The following is a 19,665-nucleotide window of genomic DNA, read 5'->3' on the forward strand; positions in this document are numbered from 1 at the left end:
CAGATTTCTATGTAAGGTTGCCCCTTCACCACCCTTATGTTGGTGCTTTACTTCTGTTGAGTTGGCCACTGTCCATTTCTCTTTCAACACTTCCTTTATACCAACTTGTACGGAGTTCATGATGACCTTTACAAGATACAATAAAGGAACTCTTCAACCTTAAATGCCAAGCCCACTTATACGAATCTTTTTTCATGCATAATTTCTAGACTCGGGCGTTCCTCCTCTTCATCTTCTTCTTCTTCAAGCCTTCTTCTCTCCCTCTCTCTCTCTTTCTCTGATAACAGACAAAATCTTCTCATAAGTTTGTTGTATCTAAGAGTGGACTGTAGTAGCTTTTTCACTGGATATATTTGATAGTTTTGTGAAGAGAAGAGAAACATGATGGCTAGTAGTAATATGAAGGAGAATGAACAAAGGGTAAAGGCTTGATAGACTTGGTGTTCTCTTGGTCCCTAGCCGATGTGTTCAACAAAAATCTTTACAAGGCCAAGGTCTGGAAAATATTCTTTGTCTTCTTGGTGACAAACACTAGATTCATATATATGCTTACATCTGCATGTTGTTTTCTTCATGTGTAAGCAATGCAAGATTCTACTTACAGTTAAAGCCAAATCAAGTTTCTATAATTTTAACAGAGATTTGCTAAGGTTAGAGTGATAATTGACTCTGGTGATGAATAATTTGAAAAAAGAACTTTAGATGTGGAAATTAGTACTTCAAGATCAAGATGATCATCCCAACTTTATGTGATCAATTGAAATAGCTCATTTTATTAGTTTTATTTGAATCCTCATTTCTTTTACCCTTACCATCTTATGATTGGTTTTAATATATGTGAACAAGCAATTTAAGTTTTCATCTCCTCTGTTTGTCTCTCTTTATGTTGATATGCTTTGGCATTAGGCTATTGAAGAACTGAGGTCAGTTCCAAATGCTGAAAGGATCATTTGCAAAACCTCTCTAGTGTGCCATGTTACACAAACTTGAAATGCTCAAATAGAATTTAGGGATGCATTGAACTAGAGCTAATACCTTTTATTCTTCATTTTCTTTTTCTGGTGAATTCTAGTCTTCCATTACAAGAATTTTAATTATGTACTATGTTTAATGGCATTTTCTCCCTACCGTACTTGGAATTTTTTGAGAGGTTGGGAAAATTCCCTTAACATTTTCATCACCGATCAATACTTGGACGTCGTTTGTCGACCCATTGGTTGAGGAAACACATGCTGACTTATGCTTGAACATAGAAAATGTAGCCTGAGCACCTACCTGCAAAATAATTGGAGTAAGAAAATCCAAGGACTAAAGCCTCCCAAGTAGTTGTACTACAGAATTTCAATGAAGAGAAGTAAAATTACAAATGGTGATGAAATGTATAAGCCTGGGGTTGAAGATCTCATCGCCCTGACAGACCAGGGATTGAAATTTGTCTAATAAACAGGCCTCCAAGTCCTTGTGTTATGGCTTTGGTTGTAATGGCTCTCAGGAACTAAATATACTTTCATCGAAGCCCACCTAATGGAATAAAAAAGTCTTTTTCTATCTAATAAACATGACAACTAATATTCGAATATGGAAGGCATTGAGCTCGGAGCTGGCTGAAGGCAACATGAACATCCTCAAAAAGGGTCATGTAGTCTGATTCTGTGGTAAGAATCACCTATCCAGTATTAAGCACCTTCCCATTCTTTCTATTTATATTATTGCGGCATTCTCATTGGACAGGGATAAGTATAGGTTATATGTTTACATTAACTTCCCCTGTTTACATTCTTACAGATTGGGAGCAATTGTAGCCGGTGTATCTCTCAAGAGAACAAGAGTGCATCTGTATTAGATGCTTATAATACCATAAGCTCCTTTAAGCTCGCCGATTGCCAAAGGGATGTTGTTTTAGATTGTGTGGTACAAAAGAATATAATCATCAGAATATTGTTAAACTGATATGGAGGCCCCCCAGGACTGGGAAGATGAACATTGCAATGTTAGGGGTTACAAAACAGCTTGTGGGTTTAGTTAAGGTTACTCTAAAGTATGATTCTTACAGATTAGGAGATAGTTTTACTTGGTAAATGGAAGCGAATGAAGATTGATAATCATGAATACCTATTTGATGTGTTTCTTAGTCTCCGTGTTTATTGTCTTGACAGTTGTTTTTCTCCATTAATTAGCTAGAAAAGTAATATAGAATCAATGATAAGTCTACTTGAAGACCCAGAATGTCAGTACAACTTGTATTTGGAGAAAGCAAAGAATGGTGGTGAGGATGTTGAAGAATTGGATCATGATGAAGGGGATGATAAAGAGGAGGATGTGGAGGATTAGGAACAAAAAATTGATGGAAACAGGAAGTAAAACAACAACAAAGATGAGGACGATGGTATCTGGGATAAATACTCGAAAATATATGTATAGAACAAAAATCATGAGGTCAAATCTTCAAACCTTGCAGGAAAACAAGAAGAAAAAACTGAACAAGAAGATGCCTTTCCCAGGAAAAAAAGAAAAAGAACAAGAAGAAGCCTTCTGATGGGAATAGGAAACAACGGAGACAAGGAAGATAAGTCCGCTCATATCCATTTGAAGAGTTTATAGTAAATCAATACAAATTCATTAGAAAGCAACTGCCCTTTTTTTTTTTTTTTTATTAAAAGTCTATACACCCATTTGCCAACTTCTTTCATTCCAGTGGAACTATTAAAGAAGATTATTAGAGCTTTTCAACTGTTAGTATCAATTGAAAATTTGTTGCAAACCAGGGCTATGACAAATGATGGGTTGAGAGAATTTCACAATGAAGTTCAAGATGTAGGGAATATGAATAAGACACTTGCAGAGTTGAGTTCCATGAAAAGAGACTGCATCAAAATACTTAAAACTTCTTAGTGAAACATTAGTGCCGCCAACTTTTAATGAGTTTGATTAATAAAATTCAAAGCATTTGCTTGAAGAATGTGTGTGTGATATTTTGGACTGCATCAAGCCCCGCAAAACTATGCACAGAAGGAAAGAGACCGCTAGAAATGTTGATCATTGATGAAGCATCTCAACTTAAAGAATGCGAATCCACCATTCCTTTACAGCTTCCCAGTCTTTGCCATACCATACTCATTTTGGATGAACGACAACTCCCAGCAATTGTCCAAACCAGGGTATGGTATCCCAGTTATTGTGTCTTGTTAATCTTTGAAAGTTCTATTTATTATTTATTTTTTCATTTGATGTGCTGAAAATTTACTTTCCTTTGATATCTGAGAATTCTGAATTTGGAAGAAGCTTGTTTGAGAGGCTAGTATTATTGGGACATAGGAAACATCTTTGAAGTTCAGTACAAAATACACCCATAAGCTTATTTCCAAATATGGAGTTTTATAATAAAGAAATTTTGGATGCACCAATACTTAAAGGAGAAGCTTATGAGAAGTGCTTCCTTGCTCATTAACCTGTCCAAACTTCTCAATAATGAAACTGGATTTACTTAGTTTACACAACAGAAGTTGGATCAATTGGTTGAGTTACTAGTATTAAAATGAAATTACAATGGAAGTCGTTTCCATAGCCTAAATGCTTCACACACACACACACACACACACACAAATTTCTTTGAACAATTTGAAGCCAATTTTCTGCATATGTTTTTTTATACATATTCTATAGTATATACAACCAATATATATACCATGATGTACGAGCATTTTTCACCCTCTCCTATCCACTTCCACCATGAATGGAGGAAATGGGATTCAACTGCAATCGACAGTTGTTCCAACTGCACACAGAAGTTGCAGATCCGATTATGGATCTTGATTTTGATCCAGTTCTAGATCCGGATTTGGAGCTGAATCCGGAGCCCATTATGAGTGGACCGACCCGGGTACACAACCCGGATTTACTACATCTCACATAAAAATCTTCAAGTTCAACACGCTACCCATATGTCATAGCTATTTCATTCAAACCTTATACGTGTAGATCTTCTTCAAGAGTTTATGCTTTCTGCCTAAGATAAAACCATGTTCGTGAAGTTGTTTAATGTAAATTGTAATCATGGATTTATTGTATTTATATGATTTTCTGAGTTTATGTAACCATGTTCAAGAGTTTACAGGAACTTAAGACTGCCAATGGCCTGGCCGGTCAGCTTGGCTATTCAAATAATCTTGGTTTGGATTGAAGTTTGTTGAAATTGTAATCGGTTTTTTTTGGCCTTTCAATTGGTTATGCAAACCTGTGTTGAGTATGGTTAGTGTTAATATGTGACTCCAAAATAATAAGTAAGCTGTTCACTAGTAGTTTTTGTAAATAGCAGTTGGGCTCTTATTAAGTTTTATACATTTACACATTGGCATAATAGTTATCACCACCTTGCATTACATTCCCATATATACACATAGCAGATTAGGGTTTGATGCATTATGTCTCATTGTGCGCGAATTGAAAGAACTCTCTCTCTCGACGAAGATCTGAATAGACAAATTGCAAGGCATCTCCGATCTCGACTCACTATAAGTGTAAATCATTAAGGTTTTCTAAGAGAGATTGTAAGGTAAGAGTGTCGGGGTACTCGGGTTTTGTTGAGTATTGTACTTTGTTGCGATTTTGTCCCTTTTGATTTTTGATGTTTGAGTGGCTGTGAGGGTTTTGTGTGTGTATAGTGTATATCCTTGATTCGATTTTTTTTAGTGGATTGACTAGGGAAAACTTTCCTGTCCTGAATAAAATTCTTGTAAATTCGAACATGTATGTCATCGTGTTTTATGTGTGATTGTTTAGGTGTGGTTTTTTCATTTTGTTTCTTTTCTTTATTTCATCTTGTATCATTCTTGTTGTTCAAATGCTCCGTCGTTGGTTATTTTTTGTACTTGTATGGGTTATTTTCTCAACAGTTAACAAACTTGAGGTTTCATCCAAGGATGGAAAATTAAAAGGGATTAAATTCCTTTATTTTTTTCTTTATCAATGAATGCTTACTTTTAAATTTACAATATAATAAACTTATCAAGTACGGACAATAATTTACAAATCACGTGAATTATATGAATTAATAAATATTTCTTAAATTTTAAAATGTGTTCTATCAATTTTAAATTTTTTGAAATTAGTCAAGACACCCTAATATTCAAAAAAATAAAAATAAAAAAAAGGTGGGCTGGTTAACTTCCGTTTCCTTGGGAACGATAAGAAGGTTGTTGGCTGTTGGCCTTCTTCCTTCCTGCTTTCATATTCAACAATGCTACAGTCTATAGAGGCTTTACAAACTGGCATTATTCACTGCAATGTTCCTCTCACAGTCAATGATATTAATGGCGACGTATGTTTCTCTCCAAAAAGTAGAGACTAAACTACTTTTGCATCTCATTGGACTCGATAATTGAAAAAGAGAGAAGAAACTATGATGGCAAGTAGTACGTAGTTGAAGCAGCAAGGTGAAAAGAAGGACGAAGTGAAGGGTGAAGGCTTGGTAGGTTTGGTGCTTTTCCTGGTCTCTTGCTGATGTTCTCAACAAACATTTTTACAATGCCAAGAAAGTCTCAAAATATAGAATAATGTTAAGAGTTGTGACTGATAATAATATTATCAATTATATATCGTATCTTCATTGGAGAATGAGCTAGACAGAAAAGACAATGACACATGGTCTCTTTAATCTCTTATAATGAGGAGACGTCATATAACTGATGACATTATCATTAGTCATGCCTCCTAACATTATTTCAAAATATATCTTTTCCTTCATCATGATTCTAATTTACGATGACAAACACAGTAGATGACATTTTAAAATGTTTAGAATCACAATAAAAATAAATATGGAGATATAAATGCGATACATTCATAACACTTCAAAATGAGTTACTAAGATTGACTCTAATAGGTTGCTAAATTCATTGCCAAATCCAACGGAGGTTACGGTGACTCCACGATTAGCTATGATGAGAATGAGCAAAACGTACAAGTAGTTTGTGATTTTTTCTGAATTTTTTATTTATTATTTTGTGTATGTGTATATTTGATTTATTATTTTTTGATTATTTTATAAAATTTATTAATAAATAAATGAAATATGGAATGGAATAGAGAAGAGAATAAAAATTATTTTAAGAATAAATACAATTTTTGAGATAAAATTAAAATAAATAATGAATTTTTTATAATATAATAGGAACGAAATAGGGAAGGCTGTTGGAATCAGCATAATAATTTTTTGTTTCATTTTTTTGTACATATTAAAAATTTAAAGTTAACCCAAAAAGAAAAAAAAAAATAAAGAGGAAGAGAGAGGGAAAAAAGATTACAAGACTACTAAAGTAAGTGGGTGGAAAATACTTTTATCGCTGTGAGGTATTCTGAGAAAATCTAGCCACTGGCTTATGTCTTCCTTCATCTATAAGTTCTACGCTCCGATTTCCTTCGTCTTGAGAGATGTTATATTAGCTGTTTGCATTTTTCTTGGGGGCTTAGATTAAGGGTTTCAAGTTCGATCGTTAACAATAAAAAAAAAAAAAAAAATGGGTCATATCATATGGAGTGCACCTTTGTTTTTGCGCTTGTATATGGGACTGTATAGCAAGTGTGTGTTTGAATTTGTCCTTAAAACTGATCGATGGAATGCCTCAAAAGACATTTTATCATAAGTTTTTTTGGGACTGTACAGCAATTGTGGGGGTATTATTAGTTTTTTCTCTCTTTTTTTTTTTTTAAATCACAATTTGACTTTCCCCCATCCTGATCATTCCTACAATTCACACAATCAGCCCCAATTGAACGAAAGTGAATGTGCCTTGTCATTCAATTTCTTGCACACTTGAGTGTCTTTTAGTCAGCATGATAACAGTTGGTGAATTTTTTATGAAATTTAGAGGGCAGAACATAATTGTAACGGCTTTTAAAGTTCTAAAGGCAAACTGATAATTTGACGTTCAGATTGAATCTAAAAAGCATGCTTAAATTTGGTATTTTTCTGATCATTTACCAACAAAGGAAATGAAAAGGCTTCTTCCTTCACACCATTGGCTTCGCCTCCTTTTCGCATTCTGATTTCTGTGTGAGCATGGCCGGTTCACCTCCCATGGTTGGCGCTTTGCTTCTGGTGAGTTGGCCTCAACTACTGTCCATTTCTCTTTCCTATGATGCAACACTTTCCTTATATTAACTCGTACGGGTCACTGTATGATGACATTTAAACGATGCAATAAAGGATCTCTTCATCCTTAAATGCCGAGGCAACTTACACGTATCATTCTCCATGCACATACATGTTCTAGGCTCGGGCATTCCTCCTCTTCATCTTCTCTTCAAGCCTTCCTCTCTCTGTCTTTCTATAATAGCACAGACAAAATCTTCTTGTGGGTTTGTTGTATCTGAGGTTGGACTGAAGTGGGTTGCAAATTACCTTTTATAGAGAGAGCAGGAAATAGGATGGCAAGCAGTAGAAATGCTAAGAAGAATGAACCAAAGGGTAAAGGCTTGATAGACTTTGTGTTTTCTTGGTCACTAGCCGATGCACTCAACAAAAATCTATACAAGGGCAAGGTCAGGAAAATATTCTCCTATATTCTGCTTCTTGTCTTCTTGATGACAAACACTAGATTCATGTATATGTTTATAACTGTATAGTGTTTTGTTCTGCGTAAGCAATGCAAGATTTTACTTCCATTTTGAGCAAAATAAAGTTTCTATTGTTTTAACAGAGATTTACTAAGGTTAGCATGATGAATGACTTTGGTGTTGAATGATATGAAAAAAATATTACATGTGGAAATTAGTAGTTCAAAATTGCTAATTTTGTTAGTTTTATTTGAATCCTTTTTTCTTTTAGTCTTATCATTGTTAGATTGGTTTTTGTGTGTGTGGAGGGGCAATTTATGTTTTCATCTCCTCTGTAATCACTCTTTTTGTTTATATGTGTTGGGATTAGGCCATTGAAGAATTGATAACTGTATAGAGTCCTGAATTGTTCATCAGCAAAACCACTCTGGAACTTGCCACATTGCACAAACCTAAAATTCTCAAGTAGAAGCATGGCATTAGAGTTAGTTTTAATTGTATACCATGCTTAATAGCATTTTCTCTCCACCATTCTTGGAACATTTTGTCAGGTTGGGCGAATTCCAACAACATTTTCATCAACTGATCAGTACTTGAAGTCTTTCATCGATCCAATAATTGAGGAAACGCATGCTGACTTGTGCTCAAACATTTTAAATGTGGCCCGAGCACCTACCCGTGAGATAATTGCAGTAAGAAAATCCAAGGATTATAAACCTCCCAAGGAATTGTACTATAGAATTTCAGTGAAGCAACCAAGAAAATTCTCAAATGGGGAAGGAATGTATGTGCCTGAAGCTGATGATCTCATTGCCCTTACAAATCGGAGACCAAAATGTACCTATGATCTGAACAGGCCTCCAAATCCTTATGTTTTGGCTTTGGTTGAAAAGAGAAATAATGTCTCTCATAAACTAACGATACTTTCATCAAAGCCCATCACAGTTAATGCAGATGAGGCAGAGAATGAGAAGAGGAATAAGACAAGGTTTTTTGTTGTTTATCTAACAAACATGACAACTAATATTCGGATATGGAAGGCATTGAACTCACAGCTGGCTGGAGGCAACATGACCATCATCGAAAGGGTCCTGTCATCTGATTCTGTGGTAAGAATCACAGTCCAGTATTAAACATTTTCCCGTTATTTCTATTCATATTATTGCAGAATTCCCATTAGGTTACATCTTTACGTTCATAATTTTTATAGTTTAACTCTTACAGATTGGGAGCAATTGTAGCCATTGCATCTGTGACCAGAACAAGAGTGCAGCTGTATTAAATGCTTATAATGTCATAAGCTCCTTTAAGCTGGACGATTCGCAAAGGGATGCCGTTTTAGAATGTGTGGCCACAAGAGAATGTAATGATCATACTGTTAAACTAATATGGGGACCCCCTGGGACAGGAAAGACGAAGACGATCAGCTCACTACTGTTTGCTCTGTGGAAGATGAGATGCAGAACCGTGACTTGCGCCCCAACTAACATTGCAGTGTTAGGGGTTGCAAAACGGCTTGTTGGGTTAGTTAAGGATGCCCTAGTGTATGATTCCTACGGATTAGGAGACATAGTTTTATTTGGTAATGGGGAGCGAATGAAGATTGACAATCACGAATATTTGTTTGATGTGTTTCTTAGTCACCGTGTTTCTTGTCTTGCCGATTGTTTTGCTCCATTAACTGGCTGGAAAAGTAAAGTAGAATCAGTGATAAGCCTGCTCGAAGACCCAGAACGTCAGTACCGCTTGTATTTGGAGAAAGCAAAGAATCCTGACGAGGGAGATGAAGAGGAGGTGGAGGATCAGGATGAAGGGGATGAGGAAGGGGATCAGGATGAAGGGGATGAGGAAGAGAAAAATGATGGAAATAGTGATAAAGATGAGGATGATATCTGTGATAAAATTAAAGACTTCAAAGATATATATAGAACAAAAATAATGAGGTCCATTGTTCAAACCTTACAGGAAAACAAGAAGAAACAGAACAAGATGCCGCCTTCTGGTGCGCACAGGGGGAACAACGAAGAAAAGGAAGACAAATCTGCTTGCCTTTGGACATTTGAGGAGTTCATATTAAATAGATTCAAATTGATTAGAAGCGATCTGCTCTGTTGTATTAAAAATTTGTACACCCATTTGCCAACTTCTTTCATTTCAGAGGAACTAGTAAAGAAGATGATTAGGGCTGTTGATCTGTTGGAATCAATTGGAAAATTGTTGGAAACCAAGGGTATGGTAAATGATGGCTTGAAAAAATTTCGATATGAATTTCAAGATGTAGGGAACAGGAGTATTCTGCTTGAAGAGTTGAGTTCTCAGAAGACAGAGTGCATCAAAATACTCAAACTTCTTAGTAGGACATTAGAACTGCCAACTTTTACAGAGACAGAGTTCGATAAAATTCAAAGCTTTTGTTTGAAGAGGGCATGTTTAATATTTTGCACTGCCTCAAGTTCTGCAAAATTGCACGTGGAAGGACAGACACCAGTGGAAATGCTGATTATCGATGAAGCAGCCCAGCTCAAAGAATGTGAATCCACCATTCCTTTGCAGCTTCCCGGTCTCCACCATGCTGTACTCATTGGGGATGAACGACAACTTCCAGCAATGGTCCAAAGCAGGGTATGTTATGATATCCTAGTTTTCATGTCTTGTTGATCTTTGAAAGTTTAATTTACTGTTTGAACTGAAAATTTTGTTATCTGTAGATATGTGAGAACGTTGAATTTGGAAGAAGCTTGTTCGAGAGACTGGTAGTATTGGGGAAAAGAAAACATCTTCTGGAAGTTCAGTACAGAATGCATCCATCTATAAGCTTATTTCCAAATATGGAGTTCTACAACAAAAAGATTTTGGATGCACCTATAGTTAAGCAGAAAGCTTATGAGAAGCGCTTCCTTGAAGGGAAGATGTTTGGCCCCTACACTTTTATAAATGTAACAAATGGCAAAGAGGGGATTGATAACAGGCATAGTACTAAAAACATCATCGAAGTAGCTGTCGTTATGGAGATTGTTGCAATGCTCTTTAAAGGTAATACTATGTCAGTAAAAAATTGAAGTTCCATTATCTTGCTTAACAAAAAAAAAAAAAAAAATGTTGATCGTCCCGAGTTCACTTGATGTCTGAATTATGATTAAAACACGTGATTTATGGTCATTTTTTCCCCTCAGAATCTGTAGCCTCAAAACAGAAGTTAAGTGTGGGTTGCATATCCCCTTACAAAGCCCAAGCATTTGCACTTCAAGAAAAACTCGGGAAGACATACGACACAGACAGCAGCAGTGGCTTCTCTGTGAGTGCGAGATCTGTTGATGGTTTTCAAGGTGGTGAGGAAGACGTGATAATCATCTCTACTGTCAGATGTAACGCCCGAGGATCAGTGGGCTTCCTTTCCAATTCTCAAAGAACAAACGTGGCTCTTACTCGAGCAAGGTATTGCTTTAGTAAAGCAGAAAAGTGGACAACATCCCCCATGATTTTATCAATGTTTGTGAGCGGCCTGACTATATGATCTAAAAAAGCATTATCTTGGTGCAGGCATTGCCTATGGATAGTGGGGAATGGTGCTACTCTAGTTAACAGCGGCTCTGTTTGGGGGAGACTAGTCCAAGATGCTAAGGCACGCGAATGTTTCTACGACGCTAGTGATGACAAGAACTTGGCTCTAGCTGTTGCGGGTGCCTTACTAGAGCTTAATCAACTTGATGCGCTACTCAAACCGGACTCCATATTGTTCTGTAATGCAAGGTGGAAGGTATGTTTCCTTCCTCAAATTCCTCCTTAACCATTCTAAATTTCACACGTAAAAGTTTTCCATCCATTGTACGCAATGAATCCTGCTTACGACAGCAATTTCAATTAAACCTTTTATTGGTAGATCTTCTTCAAGAATTCTGGATCTAGGTGCTTAGAAATAACGAGGATATTATGCATTTATGCCTTCTGCCTAATCTTACGGTGTTCATGACGTTGTCTATGTTAATTCTAATCAATCGTGGTATATGCTTTTGTGAGTTTATGCATACCCTGGCAAGCTATCTTCATATCAAGGCAAGCAATGACCGAGTAAGCATCACCTTTATTGTTTATCCCACAGGTATGCTTCAGTGATGATTTTATAAAATCCATGGCCGGGATCCAGAACACCGAATTCCGAAAGCAAGTACTTTCTCTTCTAGAAAAGCTTTCAGGTGGCTGGAGACTGAATGGGTATAGCAGAATTGTCAACAAGAATGGTGCTGTATGCCAAATTTATATAGTCGATGGATTTCTCAGTATTGCATGGAGCGTGGACATCATGACGGAAAATTCTGAAGATGTCCAGGTTCTGAAAATCTGGGATGTTATTCCATTTGTTGAGATACCAAAACTAACCATGCGCCTTGCCGCCGAATTTGAGAGCTATTCTGCTAAAACTATCAACCAATGCAAATACGAAAGACTCGAAGGGTATGTGCATGCTTTTGCATTCTTCATTATTGGTCTCACATCTTCTCCTTTGGTCATAATGCGGTTGTTTCTTTGATCATATGCCACAGGAACTTGACACTGCCAATGACATGGCCGGTCAGCTTGAGCGACTACATAAGCTTCTTGGAAAGCAAAGTAGCTTCACTGAATGTGAGAGATCAGACTTGATCGTCAGCTAGATGGTGAGCCTGAGGGGTTTGATCAGCAGCCATTGGGAACTGTGGGTTTTTGATCAGCACAGCTACTGATTTTTGTTTGAAATAATCTTGGTTTGGATTGAAGTTCTTTGAACTTTAATTGGTTTTTGGTGGCCTTTCATTTGGTTATGAAGTCCTTGTTGGGTATGGTTAGCGTATTGGAGATTCAAGCTTAGCAAGCATATATGGATAATATATATTTATTGTTATAATTAAAGTTAAGAATCTTGTGCACTAAAATATTTATTTAATTATTTATTGAAGATGCATTTTAGTTTCTTTGACATCATTAGGAAATAACTTGAGCAAAATATGAAAGACAAAACATCAACATTTAATCACCCTAATTGATAGGGTCAATGGAGAAGATAATTACTGTCAATCTTTGATTTAAGAAATTTGTTGTGTAGACAAAATTAATCCAGATAATCATAGTGATTAGTTAACACAATATTTGAGTTAAATAAATGCTATTCATTGTGATTAAAAAAAAGTTGAGTTATGGTAATAATTTTTTTAAAATTAAGAAAAGTTTTATAATTTTCTTAAATTAGTCTTAAATTACATCTGTGGGAACTATTTTTCCAAAGTTTTGGAAGTGTCCCCACAAATTCCCCTATGTTTTTTTTTTTTTTCTCTTTCTTGGTTTGTAAAGTTGGAAGATGGAAGAGGTGAATTAAAATAGCTGAGAAATGATTTTGAAGTTAACTGGCACAGTGATGCTTTGACATAATAAGCACAGATATAACAATGAAAAGAAAGGAAAAGAAAAATACATGTTTAATCTTTATATTTGTATATATTTTTTCTTTTAGACAGTTGAAGTTTTTATTTTTTCAATTACATCGTTAAATTTGTAATTTCAAACCTTTAAATTTTTTATTATTTTAATTATACTTTTAAATTTATTTTTCTCAATAAATTTATCAAAATGTGTAATTGAGTTAAAATTACATAATTTAAGGTGTAATTAAAATAATAAAAAAATTAAATATGTAATTTTCTCAAAATTGTATAATTTAAGAGTGTAATTAAAATAATAAAAAAATTATAAAAATTTAAATAAAAAAATATATAAATATAACGACTAAAATATATATTTAGCCATAAAAATAGAGATTTATTTGAAAAATCTCCAAGCACATACAAATCAAGAATTATATATGCATAATACAATATTAGCAACACTTTACAAAAGTAGTTGTTTTTTGAATTGTGTTAATATCATTACATTTCTTATTATTTTTATAAAAATACACATTTAAAAAATACAAATTTCTATATAATAAAAATACTTAATTATTAAATATTAATTTATTAAAATTACATTTATGACACAATATAATAAAACACAACACAATACAACAACCAGCAAAATTTGATTATTCTTTACTCAAACCATACCCTTTAAGAATCAACAAATATAATTTAAAAAAAAAAAAAAAAGAAGAAGAAGAAGATGTCGGCTTGTTTATTTTTTGCGTGCGAACAGAAACTTCTTTCGTTGTTCGTCCTTGCAACCACCCGCGGCCTTCGTTGCAGCCTGCTTTCACATTCTTGGCATTAATTACGATCGTCTTCGCTTCCCTCTCCAAAAATCAATCAATGATACGCCGGCGTTCTTGGTCTTCTTCAACAGTCATCCTGTACCTGTACATGCTCTCACTCTCTCTCGGAAAATCACTTCCCTTGCAGGCTAAGAAAGGCTGGTGCGTTACTTGTATTGACTTGGCGTCAACCATTTCAAATTTCCTTTTCCTTTCCCTTTCCTTTCCTATGTTCCAACGCTTTCTTGATTCCAAAATCGTACGGATTTCACTTTTATGATGTACCCTTACGTGATACAACATGGCAGCTCTTTCAATCTTCAATGCCAAGGCCACTGATTCGCATCTTCCTTCATCCTTAAGTTCTTCTTGCCTCCGCTTTTCTTCTTCTATTTATTCTCTCTCTCTCGACAAAAATACTGACAAAACTTTTGTGTGGGTTTTTGAGGTTTGTTGTGTCTGAGATTGGACTGACGTGGGTTTCTCATTGGATTCGATAGTTTCGGAAAGAGAGAGGGTAGAAATTCAAAATAGGATGGCAAGCAGTAGAAATGCTAAGAAGAATGAGCCAAAGGGTAAAGGCTTGATAAACTTCGTGTTTTCTTGGTCACTAGCCGATGCACTCAACAGGGATCTTTACAAGGGCAAGGTCTGGAAAAATATTCTCCTTATTGTCTTCTTCTTGATGACAAGCACTAGATTCATGTATATGTTTATAACTGTATAGTGTTTTGTTCTGCGTAAGCAATGCAAGATTTTACTTCCATTTTGAGCAAAATAAAGTTTCTATTATTTGAACAGAGATTTACTAAGGTTAGAATGATGAATGACATTGGTGTTGAATAATATGAAAAAGATACATAGATGTGGAAATTAGTAGTTCAAAATTGCTCATTTTGTTATTTTTATTTAAATCCTCTTTTCTTTTGGTCTTATCATTGTTTGATTGGTTTTTATGTGCGTGGACATGCAATTTATGTTTTCATCTCCTTTGTAAATCTCTCTTTTTGTTGATATGTATTGGGATTAGGCCATTGAAAAACTGATAACTGTATAGAGTCCGGAATTGTTCGTCAGCAAAACCACTCTGGACCATGCCACATTACACAAACCTGAAATTCTCAAGTAGAAGCATGGCGTTAGAGTTAGTTTTAATTGTATAAACCATGCTTAATGGCATTTTCTCTCCATCATTCTGGGAACCTTTTGTCAGGTTGGGCAAATTCCTACGACATTTTCTTCAACTTATCAGTACTTGAAGTCGTTCATCGATCCAATAATTGAAGAAACGCATGCTGACTTGTGCTCAAACATTTTAAATGTGGCCCGAGCACCTACCCGTGAGATAATTGCAGTAAGAAAATCCAAGGATTATAAACCTCCCAAGGAATTGTACTATAAAATTTCAATGAAGCCATCAAGCAAATTCTCAAATGGGGAAGGAATGTATGTGCCTGAAGCTGATGATCTCATTGCCCTTACAGATGGGAGACCAAAATGTACCTATGATCTGAACAGGCCTCCAAATCCTTATGTTTTGGCTTTGGTTGAAAAGAGAAATAATGTCTCTCATAAACTAACGATACTTTCATCAAAGCCCATCACAGTTGATGCAGATGAGGCAGAGAATGAGAAGAGGAATAAGACAAGGTTTTTTGTTGTTTATCTAACAAACATGACAACTAATATTCGGATATGGAAGGCATTGAACTCACAGCTGGCTGGAGGTAACGTGAACATCATCGAAAGGGTCCTGTCATCTGATTCTGTGGTAAGAATCACAGTCCAGTGTTAAACATCTGCCCGTTATTTCTATTCATATTATTGCAGAATTCCCATTAGGTTACATGTTTACGTATCATGATTTTCATAGTTTAACTCTTACAGATTGGGAGCAATTGTAGCCATTGCATCTCTGAGCAGAACAAGAGTGCAGCTGTATTAAATGCTTATAATGTCATAAGCTCCTTTAAGCTGGACGATTCGCAAAGGGACGCTGTTTTAGAATGTGTGGCTACAAGAGAATGTAATGATCATACTGTTAAACTAATATGGGGACCCCCTGGGACAGGAAAGACGAAGACGGTCAGCTCGCTACTGTTTGCTCTGTGGAAGATGAGATGCAGAACCGTGACATGCGCTCCAACTAACATTGCAGTGTTAGGGGTTGCAGAACAGCTTGTTGGGTTAGTTAAGGATGCCCTAGTGTATAATTCCTACGGATTAGGAGACATAGTTTTATTTGGTAATGGGGAGCGAATGAAGATTGACAATCACGAATATTTGTTTGATGTGTTTCTTAGTCACCGTGTTTCTTGTCTTGCCGATTGTTTTTGTCCATTAACTGGCTGGAAAAGTAAAGTAGAATCAGTGATAAGCCTGCTTGAAGACCCAGAACGTCAGTACTGCTTGTATTTGGAGAAAGCAAAGAATCCTGACGGGGGAGATGAAGAGGAGGTGGAGGATCAGGATGAAGGGGATAAGGAAGAGAAAAATGACGGAAATAGTGATAAAGATGAGGATGATATCTGTGATAAAGACTTCAAAGATATATTTAGAACAAAAATAATGAGGTCCATTGTTCAAACCTTACAGGAAAACAAGAAGAAACAGAACAAGATGCCGCCTTCTGGTGGGCACAGGGAGAACAATGAAGAAAAGGAAGACAAATCTGCTTGCCTTTGGACATTTGAGGAGTTCATATTAAATAGATTCAAATTGATTAGAAACGATCTGATCTGTTGTATTAAAAATTTGTACACCCATTTGCCAACTTCTTTCATTTCAGAGGAACTAGTAAAGAAGATGATTAGGGCTGTTGATCTGTTGGAATCAATTAGAAAATTGTTGGAAACCAAGGGTATGGTAAATGATGGCTTGAGCAAATTACGATATGAATTTCAAGATGTAGGGAACAGGAGTATTCTGCTTGAAGAGTTGAGTTCTCAGAAGACAGAATGCATCAAAATACTCAAACTTCTTAGAAGGACATTAGAACTGCCAACTTTTACAGAAACAGAGTTCGATAAAATTCAAAGCTTTTGTTTGAAGAGGGCATGTTTAATATTTTGCACTGCCTCAAGTTCTGCAAAATTGCACATGGAAGGACAGACACCAGTGGAAATGCTAATTATCGATGAAGCAGCCCAGCTCAAAGAATGTGAATCCACCATTCCTTTGCAGCTTCCCGGTCTCCACCATGCTGTACTCATTGGGGATGAACGACAACTTCCAGCAATGGTCCAAAGCAGGGTATGTTATGTTATCCTAACTTTCATGTCTTGTTGATCTTTGAAAGTTTAATTTACTGTTTGAACTGAAAATTTTGTTATCTGTAGATATGTGAGAACGTTGAATTTGGAAGAAGCTTGTTCGAGAGACTGGTAGTATTGGGGAAAATAAAACATCTTCTGGAAGTTCAGTACAGAATGCATCCATCTATAAGCTTATTTCCAAATATGGAGTTCTACAACAAAAAGATTTTGGATGCACCTATAGTTAAGCAGAAAGCTTATGAGAAGCGCTTCCTTGAAGGGAAGATGTTCGGCCCCTACTCTTTTATAAACGTAACAAATGGCAAAGAGGGGATTGATAACAGGCATAGTACTAAAAACATCATCGAAGTAGCTGTCGTTATGGAGATTGTTGCAATGCTCTTTAAAGGTAATACTATGTTAGTAAAAAATTGAAGTTCCATTATCTTGCTTAACAAAAGAAAAAAATGTTGATTTTCCCGAGTTCACTTGATGTCTGAATTATGATTAGAACACGTGATTTATGGTCATTTTTTCCCCTCAGAATCTGTAGCCTCAAAACAGAAGTTAAGTGTGGGTTGCATATCCCCTTACAAAGCCCAAGCATTTGCACTTCAAGAAAAACTCGGGAAGACATACGACATAGACAGCAGCAGTGGCTTCTCTGTGAGTGCGAGATCTGTTGATGGTTTTCAAGGTGGTGAGGAAGACGTGATAATCATCTCTACTGTCAGATGTAACGCCCGAGGATCAGTGGGCTTCCTTTCCAATTCTCAAAGAACAAACGTGGCTCTTACTCGAGCAAGGTATTGCTTTAGTAAAGCAGACAAGTGGACACCATCCTCCTTAACTTTATCAATGTTTGTGAGCAGCCTGACTATATGATCTAAAAAAGCATTATCTTGGTGCAGGCATTGCCTATGGATAGTGGGGAATGGTGCTACTCTAGTTAACAGCGGCTCTGTTTGGGGGAGACTAGTCCAAGATGCCAAGGCACGCGAATGTTTCTACGACGCTAGTGATGACAAGAACTTGGCTCTAGCTGTTGCAGGTGCCTTACTAGAGCTTAATCAACTTGATGTGCTACTCAAACCGGACTCCATATTGTTCTGTAATGCAAGGTGGAAGGTATGTTTCCTTCCTCAATTTCCTCCTTAACCACTCTAAATTTCATATGTAAAAGTTTTCCATCCATTGTATACAATGAATCCTGCTCACGATAGCAATTTCAATTAGACCTTTTATTGGTAGATCTTCTTCAAGAATTCTGGATCTAGGTGCTTAGAAATAACAAGGATATTATGCATTTATGCCTTCTGCCTAATCTTACGGTGTTCATGACGTTGTCTATGTTAATTCTAATCAATCGTGGTGTATGCTTTTGTGAGTTTATGCATACCCTTGCAAGCTATCTTCATATCAAGGCAAGCAATGACCGAGTGAGCATCACCTTTATTGTTTTTCCCACAGGTATGCTTCAGTGATGATTTTATAAAATCCATGGCTAGGATCCAGAACACGGAATTCCGAAAGCAAGTGCTTTCTATAGTAGAAAAGCTTTCAGGTGGCTGGAGATCACTGAATGGGTATAGCAGAATTGTCAACAAGAATGGTGCTGTATGCCAAATTTATATAGTCGATGGATTTCTCAGTATTGCATGGAGCGTGGACATCATGACGGAAAATTCTGAAGATGTCCAGGTTCTGAAAATCTGGGATGTTATTCCATTTGTTGAGATACCAAAACTAACCATGCGCCTTGCCGCCGAATTTGAGAGCTATTCTGCTAAAACTATCAACCAATGCAAATACGAAAGACTCGAAGGGTATGTGCATGCTTTTGCATTCTTCATTATTGGTCTCACATCTTCTCCTTTGGTCATAATGCGGTTGTTTCTTTGATCATATGCCACAGGAACTTGACACTGCCAATGACATGGCCGGTCAGCTTGAGCGACTGCATAAGCTTCTTGGAAGGCAAAGTAGCTTCACTGAGTGTGAGAGATAAGCCTTCATCGTCAGCTTGATGGTGAGCCTGAGGTTTGATCAGCAGCTACTGGGAACTACGGGTTTGATCAGCACAGCTACTGATTTTTGTTTGAAATAATATTTGTTTGGATTGAAGTTCTTTGAACATGTAATTGGTTTTTGATGGCCTTTCATTTGGTTATGAATTCCATGTTGGGTATGGTTAACGCGTTGTAGATTCAAGACTAGCAAACCAACAGACATAGTTAACATGTATTTATTGTAATAAAGTAAAGAATCTAGTGCATTAAAATATTTATTTAATTATTTAAAGAAGATTATTTTTAGTTTTTTTCACATCATTATGAAAATTGAGAATAACTTAATTCGAAAAAACATATATATAAATTAAGACTAATTTTTTTAGCTCATAAATTATGTTAACTATTCTCAATTAATCTTTGCAAATTTCTTAAATCAAGCATTGATGGCAATCATGTTATCTATTGATTGTATCAATTGGGGTGATTAAATATTTATGTTGCTTATTCCATATTTTTTCAAATTTCTGGAATTTTCACCACAAATGCTTTTATTTTATTTTTTTTTCTCCTTTTAGGTTTGTAAAGTTTGAAAATAGAAAAGATGAAATAAAATAAGAGCGAATAATTT

The 19,665-nt window shown here is 35.9% G+C and overlaps 1 protein-coding gene across 1 annotated transcript; it reads left to right on the forward strand.

Annotated features, from left to right (window-relative positions):
• Positions 1–7,057: 7,057 nt before the first annotated feature.
• Positions 7,058–19,290, forward strand: LOC127804338 (probable helicase MAGATAMA 3). The gene is made up of 8 exons (XM_052341197.1): positions 7,058–7,096; positions 8,106–8,663; positions 8,779–10,176; positions 10,263–10,587; positions 10,728–10,989; positions 11,095–11,311; positions 11,654–12,006; positions 18,941–19,290. The coding sequence occupies exons 1-8, from the start codon at positions 7,058–7,060 to the stop codon at positions 19,050–19,052; spliced, it is 3,264 nt and encodes a 1,087-aa protein (XP_052197157.1). The 3' UTR covers positions 19,053–19,290.
• The last annotated feature ends 375 nt before the right edge of the window (positions 19,291–19,665 follow it).

Source organism: Diospyros lotus, chromosome 6 (genome assembly GCF_014633365.1).
Source record: "Diospyros lotus cultivar Yz01 chromosome 6, ASM1463336v1, whole genome shotgun sequence".
Classification (NCBI taxonomy): Eukaryota; Viridiplantae; Streptophyta; class Magnoliopsida; order Ericales; family Ebenaceae; genus Diospyros; species Diospyros lotus.

What these genes read in the sequence shown, in the direction of transcription:
- LOC127804338 (XM_052341197.1), top strand. Translation starts at nt 7,058, where the DNA reads ATGGCCGGTTCACCTCCCATGGTTGGCGCTTTGCTTCTG. An exon ending in TCCTGTCATCTGATTCTGTG is followed by an intron (nt 8,664 to 8,778) that starts GTAAGAATCACA and finishes TAACTCTTACAG; the next exon opens with ATTGGGAGCAATTGTAGCCA. An exon ending in TCTGTAATGCAAGGTGGAAG is followed by an intron (nt 11,312 to 11,653) that starts GTATGTTTCCTT and finishes TTTATCCCACAG; the next exon opens with GTATGCTTCAGTGATGATTT.